Below are 13,032 nucleotides of genomic sequence, written 5' to 3' on the forward strand. Positions count from 1 at the left end.
AGTGTCTGATTTGTGTATACATTCAATGTAATACCATTATGCATTTCTCGGTTTTAGTACTGAAAATGCTTTTTTTTTGCACAGAAATTTCCTATTTAAAAAAAAAAAGCGAGAAAATTCAAATCAACAGCCTTTCATCTGCATAGCATTAAGGAAAAAGACCAATCTTTCCTGCTTCTTATCCCTCCTCCTACTGTTCTCCCATCTCCTCATCAATCAAGACTTGATTCTTAAGCCACACCAAGTTCTTTTTTCTCACTGTTATTTTGGGACATAAGATCTCTTCACCACTTTGTGCCTTCTGCCTGGGATGTCTTTCCCAGCAGGGTCTTTGCTGGTGGTCTAGAGTTAGGCTTTGGTCTGAATGAAAAGGTGGAATGTGGAGTCCTTGAGCACAGGGACACGGGAGCCAGACTATCTGAATCTCAGTCCTGGCTCTGCCAGTTACCAACGCCTTGACAGAGCAAGGGCAAGTTATTAGATTACTTTGTGCCTCAGTTTCCTTATCTGTTAAATGGCAGTGAAAAATGTACCTACCGCTCAAGGAGATTGTGAGGATTGATACATTAATACATGTAAAATTCTTCAAACAGTATCTCAGTAAGTACTCAGAAGGTTCATGCTTTTTCTACTGTGCCCCTAGTTCCATTTTCAGACAGAACACTTTCTTTGGAGATAGTATGGGGGGGGGCTCTAGGGTCAGATGGATCTTAGAGAAATTCATACCCACTCTCAGCTTGTTTCCTTATCTGCTAATTAGAGATAAACATGACTTACCTTACAAAGTTGTTTCACATTTGATCTCTTGAGATCACAGATATATAGTCATAGAGTGTTGACTTAGAGACAGTCAATAAATATTAGTTCCGAGGAGAGGAGGAGACAAAAACCTACACTCCCCAATTTTTCAGAGAATAAATACAGTCTCTGTCAGAAACAGGTTAGAACTGTCACAGTTTCTCCAGTTAGAACACAAGCACGGCTGCCTATCACAACCACATTTCTTTTAATTCCAGCATACACGTGGTTCTTATCCCTTTTCTGCCACTGTGCTCTCTGCTGCCTGGCAAAGTACACCACAAGGATGGCGTGACAATCCAGCCCAGCATCTCTTTGTGACAGGGTCCCTGAGTCAGGCTTCCACATTCCCCCATGCTCTCCTTCCAGAACACTCAGTCCCTGTCTCTTTCAGTACCTGTGGTGTGGAAATTGATCAGTTCATGGAGAAGGACCAGGGCAAGACATTAGTGTGCTTTCTAGTCTCAGCACTTAGCACGGCACCTGGCACCTAGCAGGCACTTAGTCGTTTTGTTGAATGGTGCATACTTTTTTTTTTTTAAGATTTTATTTATTTATTTGACAGAGAGAGAGATCACAAGTAGACAGAGAGGCAGGCAGAGAGAGAGAGGGGGAAGCAGGCTCCCTGCTGAGCAAAGAGCCCGACGCAGGACTCGATCCCAGGACCCTGAGATCATGACCCGAGCCGAAGGCAGCGGCTTAACCCACTGAGCCACCCAGGTGCCCCTGAATGGTGCATACTTACCCCCGTTTTCTCACTTAATAGGTCAATTAGATGTGAAGGCAGTTAACTTTTAGAAAAATTAAATGTAGATGCTGACTTGAAATAAGGCCAATTCTAATAGAAAGATAATGGTTCTATTTGGGGAATTCTAAGGGTATAGTTATAGTACAATGATTGAAAACTGGAGATATAAATGACTGCTATGAATATTTTATGCAAATTCTTAAGTTGTACACATGTTTTTAGTTGATATTAATAGGAACCCATTGTCATTATAAGCAGCTCATAAATATTCATGAATCGATCATTTGGTTTGGTCATTTGATCATTTCTAAGGCCTTTTTTCCTCTCCTGTTACTTTGCCTGTCTCTTGACTATTCATGCAAATGCTTTATTTCTACTAAGACATGGGAAAGAATATGAATCTAGAGATGACTCAGTAGTTTGTATTTATTTTCTCTGGAGAAAGAGTGAAAGATTAAAAACCAGAAGGTAGTGCAAGCTGTTCCCTAAATATTCTTCCTTATGCACATGTAAAACTGTTTATGTCATACTCTGTGGCTAATGAGTGCTTATGTGGTAATGGAAATACTGTGCCAGGAACCTAAGCTTTGTCAGACAGCAAGTTGTCTAAATAGAAGTTATTGGTTTTGGAGTTTTTTACATTGTTTGCTGTTTTGGAGAAGAGTATTGATCTTGTCTACGCATCGGAGGTACAGAAGGGACAGAAACTAAATGGTGAAGCACCTCCTATGTGCCAGACATTCTTTCATTTCCTGATGGCATACTGGCCATGCTGCGGAGTTGACGATTATACCTCTAAGTTTAAGCCCGCAGTTGCACCCCTCAGCCTCCCGCAAAGCCGTAGCCAGCCAACCCACAGGCCAAGTCAAACCACGTCATTGTTATACACAGACACAGCTTTGAGACAAAATCCTCAGCCTCCCTCTTCATCTGGGTTGTCACCCCTACGTTTCTCCACAGAGAGTCTGGAAGCATTGATGTATCAACAGTGTATTAATGAGAGAAACGTGAGATTAGCCAGCTTGCCCAAAGTTACTGATAAATGCATTTTGTATTTGAAAACTAAAACTTAACTATTTCCTAATTTCCTATTAATATATGCTTATTAAAAGCTTAAAATTTTTAGGTTATGTGAAAATATGATTTACCCAACTGCAAGCACAAAGCAAATCTACCTTTTGTGGAAAAGGTTTTTTTGGTCAATCTCAAATTCTATTATTAAACAATGTTAGCTCTTTTCTCCTTCATAAAACACTCCTATATTTATAAGATATACTATGGATATAGTTGTACTATATTTTAAATTAAGGGGTTAGTATATATTATTTCTAAGTTCCTGTATCTGATTTTATAAAGTGTTTTAACTCGCAAAAATATATGATTACTATGTTTGATTCCCTTTTCACCAGTTATATAGAAAGCATTTATACTGAATACATTAATTTAATGTATGTTTGTGCTGTCCTTTCAGGGTTTTTGAAGTTAAATGTTATTTTTGTAGATTTACATAATTATATATTTAATGCATATTTTTAAGGAGGAATGCTGGCTTTATTTTATTCCCCAAAGATTGAGCCTTGAATGCCATCTTGTGGTTAAAGAGAGAAGCATTAGAGTTGGCACTGGAAACATCCCTTTAAAATAGAGACACAGAGAAAATATATAGACAGAGGGGGGAAAAATCCCATTAAAAAAATAATTTCTGTCAAGCAACTACTTCATCTCTGCTTGGATGGTTTTAGAGACAGGGAGCTCAGTACTTCAAGGACTACTTAAATAGCTGGAATCTCCTGTATTTCTAGCTCAAATCTAATACCTTACGATAATTCAATAATTCTAGATTTCTTTCATTCACTTAAGATTTTTATTGAGTCCTTACTATGTGTTTTATACATTTGTCTGCAAAACCATCCAGAATATGAGAAAATATCTCCATTTTATAAAGAGAATGTGCAGGAAAAAGTTTTTTTTTTTTTTTTAAATTCCCTAAGTTTGCACATTCTGAAGGTGACCAAGCTGAAATTCAAATCCAGGCCTGCAGATGCTACAACCCACGCTTTTGTCTACTAGATCCAGTGCCAGCTCAGACACTGAGGATGGCTTTGGATATGGGTAGTAGGCGTGGCTCGAGCAGTGATGCTGTGGCAGAGAAGAAAGTGTCTCCACTTGTCCTTGGAAGCAACACAAATAAGGCTCTTCTTTTTTGTGAAATTATCCTTTAAGTCTCAGAAAATAGCTAGTTTGTCTTATTCCTAAATCCCCTTAAGTTTTCTCTTTTTTCAGAATAAACACATCCAGTTCTTTCAACTGTTTTTTTTTTATGAATTCCACATTTTTTTATCGTACCCCTTTGATGGGTTCAATTCATTTAATCAACTTTTCTCTCATAATGTACCCTAAAACTTTATCATGGATTTCTGGTTGTAGCACAGAATCTGGTGGGATAGTCTATATTACAAACACCATGAATTAAAGCTACTTCCTTCTTTACCTCTCCAAAAAAGGGGGGGGGGCAGGGATTTTGATAAGAATCAAAAACACATACCAGGTTTGTTTGTTTGGTTTTTTAAGAGAATTGTTCCTTTGGTTCTGCACCTACGTAGAACACTCTTGTGAACGGTCTCTCTGTTTCTCTTCCTCTCCCCACCTTCCTCTCCCCATCAGCACCCTATCCCACCCCACCCCCAACTGTGGCCAGAGAAATATGATAGGTAGTTTAGCTTGGGCCTTCCTCTGAGCAGGGGTGAATTTAAGAAGGGCTGTGGTTTCCCAGAGGCATATTAGATTGTGTGCCACCTGAAGAGAGAAACAGGCAGGAAGCCACGAAGTATCCTTAGAACATGTTACAAAAAATCAGATCACTAGATGGAAGGGATACAGTTAAGTTTTATGACCCTCGTTACATACATAAAGCTACTTTTCAAGAATAGGTAACAAGTTAAAGTTATACTTTAACTGCTAGTTATACTTTTTAACTTAATAGATATAATAAAATACAAGAAACAGCAAGTGTTGACAAGAGTGAGGAAGAAAAGGAACTCTTCGTCCACTACTGGTGGACCAGTAAGGTGGTGTATCTACAGTGGAAAACAGTATGGAAGTTCTTCAAAAAATTAAAAATAGGATTACACTATGATCCAGTAGTTCCGCTACTGGGTATTTACCCCCAAAATAGGAAAAGAGTAATTCAAAAAGATATCTGCATCAGTATGTTTACTGCAGCATAATTTATAATAACCAAACAATGGAAGAAGCCCAAGTGGCCATTGACTCATAAATGGATAAAGAAAAAGTGAGATACACACACACACACACACAGAGTAGTATATTACTCAGCCATGAAAAAGAAAAAAGCCTTGCCATTTGAAACAATGTGGATAGCTCTAGAGAGTACAGGGGTAAGCAAAAGTGTCGGAGCAAGAAAGACAAATACCATAGGATTTCAGTCATATGTGGAATTTAAGAAACAAAACAAATGAACAAAGAAAAATAAAGAGACAAACCAAGAAACAGACTCTTACCTGTAGAGAATAAATTTGGTTCCCAAAGGGCAGGTGTGTGGGGGAATGGGTAAAACAGGTGAAAGGGATTAAGAGTACACTAATCAGGAGGGGCACTGAGTAATGCATAGAATTGTTGAATCACTTATGTTGTATACCTGATACTAATATAACACTATATATTAATTATACCTGAATAAATACCTGATAAAATAAAAAGAAACAAAATGACTATTTTGTTACCACCTCAATAACAAAGCCAAAGAGTACCAGAAAGAAAATAAAAACCCCATTACAGATAAATACACCTCATATACATTGATGTAAAGATTTTAGCTAATTGGATCCCATATGTATAATTATAATAAATAACAAATTTAATAATAAGATAATAAATAATTGATAATTATACATGACCATGTGGGGTTCACATTAGGAATGTAACCTTAGTTTAATATTTGAAAAATTCAAACAATATAAAATTAAGAAAGAAGAATCATATGATCATCTCAATAGGTGAAAAAAATTTCAACACCAGTTCCAATTAAACAAATTGACAAAATTAAACAAACAAAAAATAAGCCTCTGGTGGCACCTGGGTGGCTCAGTGGGTTAAGCCTCTGCCTTTGGCCGAGGTCATGATCTCAGGGTCCTGGGATCGAGTCCTGAGTTGGGCGCTCTGCTCAGTGGGGAGCCTTCTTCCTCCTCTCTCTCTACCTGCCTCTCTGTCTACTTGTGATCTTTCTGTGTCAAATAAATAAATAAATAAAATCTTAAAAAAAATAATAAGTCTCCAGAGCTGTGAGAGAATAAACTTGTTAAGGAAGCCCTAGGAAACAAATGCACCTTGCCTTACCAGTTGATGTTTTATTACTTTTACAGTGTTCATCTTACACCGTATTTGTTTGTTTTCCTAATGACTACTATGCTAGGAAGCAAAATGGAATAATTTCTGTTGACCATTGCACTAGTGAACACTCAGAATGGCACAACAGTCAAACCCCGCTGTTCTGCTTGTCTGTCTGATTTAATATGTTTGCTTTATCTTTCTCAGAAGTGGTGTACACTTCCCAGAATTCATTTGGAAATTTAGATGACTTCTTTTTCTCATTCTAGGTATGCAGCTACTGCGGCTCGGCTGGCTAGAGAAAGTAGAAGAAAGCCTTCCAGAGCCAAATATCTAACTGAAAGAGTTCGACCCTGCCCCACTCCAAGTACATGCAGTTCGGCCTATTTGTTTTGCTTTGATTTTAGAACTAAAATATTAGTTATAATAATAAATGTAATTTTTTTTTCAATTCAGGTAAATGTAAATCTGTGAGGCCTAATCTTGTGTTCTCCTTTTAAGGTTGCTTTAAGTCTTTCTGACTAACAAAATACATTCAGTAAATTACTTACATAGGAATTGGCACTTGGAAAAAAAAATGGAATTACTTACACTTTGAAGCTCACCATCCTTTAATAGGTTAATGTATAATTTGGAAATCTAAGGCTAAGTTTCAAGGTGTGTAAAAGCATTCAAAACAAGAAACGCCAAATAAACCAATCCCTAAAGGTCACTGCAGATTCAGAGGCATATGCAATATGGTTGAAAAGAAAGGAATAATGGTGATTGAATTGTTTTTGGTGATCTTTTTTAAAATTAATGTTTTTTAAAGAAATATTTTTGAGAGGGGCATCTGGGTGGCTCAGTCACATAAATGTCTGCCTTCGGCTCAGGTCATGATCCTGGAGTCCTGGGATTGAGCCCCACATCAGGGGGAGCCTGCTTCTCCCTCTCCCTCTGCCACTCCCCCTTCTTGTGTTCCCTTGCTCTCTCTCTCTCTCTCTCAAATAAGTAAATAAAACCTTAAAAGAAAAAAAGAAAGAAATACTTGGGATAAGTTGAGGGAGGGTCTTAATCAGGAAAAGAGTTGGTAACTTATAATAAAAATCAACTAGTATAGAGGAGAAAGCAAAACATTTGGGGTCAGAGCACTTGTGTTTAGATAACAGGTCTGTGCTTTATGTGAAAGGCATTTAACCTCTGAGCTTCAGTTTCTACGTCTTTAGCCAGTACTGAATAGAAGATGTTCAGTAAATACTTGTTCTTCATATTCTGGCCTAACACAAGTATTCTTGTGACTAAGTGACTCCATGTATGCAAACATTCCTTGTGAACAGGAAAGTACAAAAGTCTTAGTTATCACATTTCACTGACCCCTGTCCTTCAAACACAACAGCATAGGCATGCCAGGCACAGGCAGCAAACTTCATCCAGTGGTTTTCTAAGAGCCCAGTTTCCATACATCTGACTTCCATTTCTTTGGCTCAGCTTCTACTTCTCGTTCTCCTTCCTGTTTTGGCGTACCACTCAGATTCCTTCATCTGACTTGCCAGCCTCAATCTTTCTCAATTCCACTCTGGCTTCTTCTGCATTTCAGGGTACCTGCAAGCCTTGGTAAGCAATGTTGCCTTTCCCAGCCAGACTCTGCTTCCTCCATGAACTCTCTGCTCTCTGCAACCTTTGTCCTCCCCACACCCCCACATCTGCACCAGTGGAAGAGATCTTGTGGTTCATTTGATGATTACAATAATTCCTGTTCATGCTTTGTCAGACTTTTTTCTACAGCTCACATCTGCTTATGTTTTTCTGAGTCTAAAATCCTTTGTTCTCCATTTCATTCAGGATAAAATTTATACTCTTTGACATGGAAAAGTCCTTAATGCTCTTGTATCTGTCTGCTTTTTCAGTGACATCTCTTCCCACTCTCCCACTCATACCCTAAACACCACACTGACCCAGTGGCTTATGACTATTTCCTTCCTCATTGCAAAAAAATTTGACAAGTATGCTGCTGTGTTTCTTCATAGCCTCATGCCAAAAACCCTTTCTTCCTTTCCTTTCTATTACTTACCCATCCTTTGAGATTCAGCTCGGGTATTACCTTCTATAGGAAGCTTTCCCTGTGGGCGATTAAGCACTTCTGTCATAATGTCATTCTATATTAGTTTTCTATTTCCATGTAACAAATCACCACACATAATGGCTTAAAACAACACATATTTATTGTTCCACCTTGGGATCCCATAAGCTGTGATCAAGGTGTGAGCTGGGCTGCAGTCTCATCTGGAGGCTTGCACGGGGAAGGGCTGCTTCCAAGCTCACTACTATTATTGGTGGAATTCACTTCCTTCTGTCCTTATGACTGTGAGCCTAGATTCTTTCTGGCTGTGTGCTAAAGACCTCCTTTAGCTCTTAGAGGCTGCAGGCAATTTATTGCCCTGTGGCTTTTCCAACATAGCCCCCTACCTCATCTAGCCAGCAAGGAAAGTCTTTAGAGTGTGTGTGATGGCAAACTGGAGTCATAAAATGCAACATAATCATGGGAGTGAGATTCCTTCACCACTGTCATATTTTATTGATTAGAAATAAGTAATAGGTCCCAACCACATTTAAAATGTAGGGATTTACATAAAGATGTGAACACTGGAATGTGGGATCATGATGATCACCTTAGATTTTGTCCTCCACGTATACGATGTCATATAAGTCTCTTTACGGCCAGTCTCCTTAGAAAATGACCTCCCGAGGAAAGAGACTCTTACCTCTCAATCTGCCACAGCACAGCACTTCATCCAGTTGCCATTGAGTGCTCATGAATGAATGAGTGAATGTATACTAGAATGAAGTAGAGTTGTTATGCTTTTATCAGCTCTGATCCTAGAAGAAGGTAAATAAGCCCTTGATGAACGAGAATAGTAAGAAAGGTGAGCTGGAAGAGAGAACACTCTAAGGAATGTCTAGAAACTGATTAGATCTCCAATGCTGAGCCTGTCATCTTTGAAAATGCGGTAAAATATATTTTGGGTCTAATCTTATAGCTAAGAGGAGAGACCATCCATAAGAGGTTATAGTAAGTTAGATTATCATTCAGAAATAGTCACTATCCATAGGGCATCCGGGTGGCTCAGTCAGTGAAGCATCTGACTCTTGATTTCAGCTCAGGTCATGATCTCAGGGTTGTGATATTGAGCCCTGCACCAGGCTTCACAGTCAACATGGAGTCTGCTTGAGTTTCTCTGTCTCCCTCCCATTCTGCCCCGAACCCCATGCTCTCTCTCTCTCTCTCTCTCTCACTCCCCCACTCCACCAAAATAAATAAATAAATTTTTAAAAAGAAAAAGAACGAGCGAAATATTCACTATCCTGTTCCACCTCTATAGGCAAAATGTACTCCCTTGACCATCGACTTTGAATTTTGCCATGTGACTTGTTTTGATCAATGGAATATTGGTGGGTATGATATGCCCAGAGTTTGGAAACAGCTTGTGCTATCTGGCTTGCTCTTTTTCGCTTCTGCCACCATCACAAGAACATGCCTGGAGTAGCCTTCTGGTCACGGAGAAAGATGAAAGCCATAGAGCCAAGCTTCCCTGACAGCTTTCCCAGCCATCCCCTACCCAGATAAGCCAATCTCTAGTGGACCTACAGATGGGTGAACTGAACAAATGCTCGTTGTTGTATGCCACTGAGATTTTGTGGTTGCATATTAGGTAGCAGTAGTGAACTTACGGTGCATATGAAAAGGAAGCATGACTCAGTTGAAAAAGAAATGAACTGTGTGCTCCTCTTTTGTAGAGGTGGTTAGCATGGTTTGTTATTGAGAAAAATTCATCAGAGCTTTAGGAGGTGGGTGGGAGGAAGAGGCCATTAATTTCCAAGAAATTGGCAGTTTCCTCAGACGGCAGTTTCACGCCCGCTTCACAAACTCTCACTTTACAGATATGATGGATTCAGAAATATCTTCACGAACTCTCAATTTTTGTCCCACTTTGGGCTGGATGTGTACAGCTCCTTGTAGTGCCCCATGAACTCCTGGTTTTCCCACATCCGGCTAAAGTAGGGAGTGACTGCTTTTCCAGTTCTCCAACTACAATCTTTCAGACCTTCCCACCCCCATGTCTCCCCATACCTGTGTAAGCCCTATTTTCTATATTAAACTCCTCATTCTTGTATTAGCTATAGTGTTTCTGTGTTTCTAGCTGACACAGAAGTGAATGGATCTGATTATTTGGCAATAATCAGAGCTCACCAGTCAGAACAAATTTTAATATCTTTATCAAATTATTTTCATATTTAAAAATATATATGAATTTCCAGGATCGATCCCTAGAGAGGCGTACAAACTATATGGCAATCAGCGTTTGTGCTTTCATAAATTATTTTGTTAACGTAGTAACAGAGTTCTGACCTTTAGTATTGATTCCGACTAGTAAATCGAAGTTTTCTTGGAGGGATTTGTAATACTTAAGATTTTCTGGAGGAAGGAAGTTGAAAATAATATTTTTTCTGTGTCAAAATGAAAAACATTTTTATATTTGTTTTACATTATGCTCAGCTATTCTAGCCAGAATATCTTGCTTTGGATTTTTTGGTTTTGTTTTGTTTTGGGCTTTTGTTTTGGTTTGGTTTGGTTTACTTTTGGTTTTAGTTTGTTCTTGTTTTTAACAGAGCTAGGTCTGGAGGACAAACGGTCAGAGTGATTGACTCTCAGCATTCATTCCTGGCCAACAACTGGTGTCAGCCCACCGTGGTAATCTCATTTCCCTTACCAGGAACTCACTTAGGAGCAGTGTGTGACTCAATTCTGCCTGAGAAGAAGTATGCTGAGGGTTTCAGGGGATGGTTTTCTTACTCTTAAAAAATGAAACTCTAGAGAGAAAGACCCCCTTTTTTTTTCTCTGGATATTGCCATATCTGATGTGAGTACTAGAATGGCTACAGCTCTCTTGCTGTGAGTCTGAAGATTGAAAACAACACCAAAGATGGGAAAGCAGAGCAGCGGAAAGAACTGGTCCCTCATGATATTGTTGAATCACTGGCTTATCCAATCCTGTCCTACCTCTGACTTCTCCTCTTCTGTGAGATGAGACATTTGCCTGTTGTTTAAACTGGTTTCAGTTGGGCTCTGAATCTCTCATACCCCAAAACATGTAAATTCAGAACAACCCAAACATAGTTAGAAAGAACTGGAGTTAGTCCATCAATGATGAGTTCACAGAAAATAAAGTAGGTTTTCTCAAGGGAAAGACAAAATTTACATTTAAACTAATGAAAGCTAGAGATTAATACTAAGATACAAAACAAAAAACTCAATGATTGGAGACTTCAAGATGCTCCCGGGATAGTGGCAGTTTTCTAAACTGATAGCTCTCTACAGATATTTCTATAAAACAAAGAGACCAAGAGAACAATTCACTCATAACCTTTATCCATAGCACAACTAGAAGGCGATGAATATTACACGGTTTATTTGATATAGTGTTAGGGAAATAAATATATGAGACAACAGAAAATTTGTCCTGGATCCCTTATTAGACAACGAATTAGGTAGCTACTGCAGTAAAACATAAATAACACTACTACGGTTAAACATTCCTAGAAAACAGGTTCCCCACGCTGGGTAGAAATATTGAGCAATATAAACACTGTATCTATATTCTTCCTTTAAATGTAATTAGTTTATTTCCCTGTTTACAAGACCTGTAGAAAAAGATGAATCATCTTTGCATGATATAGCAGGCTTTCCTAATCTGGCCTCAGTTTTAACTAACCAGCCCCACCCAACTCTCCACTGTAACCCAGGGATTTGGGATCTGAATGACCTGGAATCCATTCTTACTAGCTGAGTGTCCTTGGACAAGTTACCGTTGGTCACTCAGTCTCAATTTCCTCATCTGTAAAATAAGGATAATAATACCTACCTGTCACAAGGGTCATATCTAAGTTAAATAATATTATCTATATAGACTGCTTAGCAGAGAAGTTGGCTTAGCATAAATGTTAATGTGTCAACTCTGGTTACCTCCAAACCGGTCAAGTACTCTTTTACACCTCTGTGCCTTGGCATGTGCTGTGTTCTCAGTCTAGTGTGCTCATACTTACCTTCTTTGTCCTTCTCTGTTCAGCAAACTGACCTTCCTCTGTCAAATCCAAGCCTATTTTCACTTAGACACAATGATTCCACCATTGTGTTCTGAAGCCTTCACAGACGCTGTTTCCCTTCTATGCCTACCAGTGGTTGGTGGGACTCAGTAAACACATGTTAAATGAATGAACTAACAAAGCATAAAGAAGATTGACCAGAATGGAAGGAATGATTTATGAAAAACTGATCGCAAAATATAAAATTCAGAGAGTTTTAAAAGGTTGCTTGCCTTCACTACACAATCTTAGGCACTATCCCATAAATGCAAGAACACATCTTTTTTTTATCATGTTCTCTACCATGTCTAGTAATTTTTTTTTTATATTTCCTCTTACAGTTCAAAATTTTGCTGACTCACAGACCGAAATGGCCATTGTCATGAAGACTGGTAGAACAAAGGAAAGGTGGAGGAGTGTAGCTTTACCAGATGATTTTAGTGCAAATGAGCCATGGGAAGAAGAAGTGGAAGACCTGGTCACTTGGACCAACACTCTTGATACAGACATTTTAGAAGATTCAACATGATGCTCCAGGATTTAGAAAATGAACAGCCTCAACCACAGCTCGGCTTCATGAGACAACTTTGGAACTTGGATTCCATTTTTTTTTTTTTTTTCAAGTTGGTCTCATGCTCTCACATCAAGTACAAATTAGAAATATAAATATAAATCAGTGACTATGTTTCTCTGAATTTTTTGAGCTCTACCTCATTGCTTGAAGCTAAGTTAACTGAATTAGGGGTATTCATTGTGGCATTTCAATCAGTGGCATTACACCCACAGTTGTTAGGCTATGGGTTGCAAGTTTTTGCAGAAAGGGACAAGATATGAGTCAGGAAGAGGCTGGTATAGGAGGGGAGTTCTTAGGACCTTCAGAGCCTGGACATTAACCAAAGAGAGGGATCTTTATGGATGTCTGCATCTGCCTGGTTTAGTGTCATCTTTTCTCCATATTCAAAGGATGAGATGTCATGCTCTTCTCTTTTCTTCCAGAAAACATGTTCTGTTTCCTCTTT

The 13,032-nt window shown here is 38.8% G+C and overlaps 1 protein-coding gene across 6 annotated transcripts in view; it reads left to right on the plus strand.

Annotated features, from left to right (window-relative positions):
- The window catches only part of UBE2U (ubiquitin conjugating enzyme E2 U), a 56,565-nt gene extending 43,872 nt beyond the window's left edge, over positions 1–12,693 (plus strand). For 5 of the 6 annotated variants that reach the window (XM_082687615.1, XM_082687616.1, XM_082687618.1 and 2 more), the window contains 2 exons: positions 6,163–6,260; positions 12,355–12,693. In XM_082687615.1, coding sequence (XP_082543741.1) covers positions 6,163–6,260; positions 12,355–12,542 — 286 coding nt within the window. In that variant the 3' untranslated portion in view covers positions 12,543–12,693. The remainder of the gene's footprint in view (positions 1–6,162; positions 6,261–12,354) is intronic. The other variant, XM_082687619.1, reaches the window with a different exon arrangement.
- Positions 12,694–13,032: the final 339 nt, after the last annotated feature.

This window comes from Mustela nivalis (assembly GCF_964662115.1).
Source record: "Mustela nivalis genome assembly, chromosome: 10".
NCBI lineage: Eukaryota > Metazoa > Chordata > Mammalia > Carnivora > Mustelidae > Mustela > Mustela nivalis.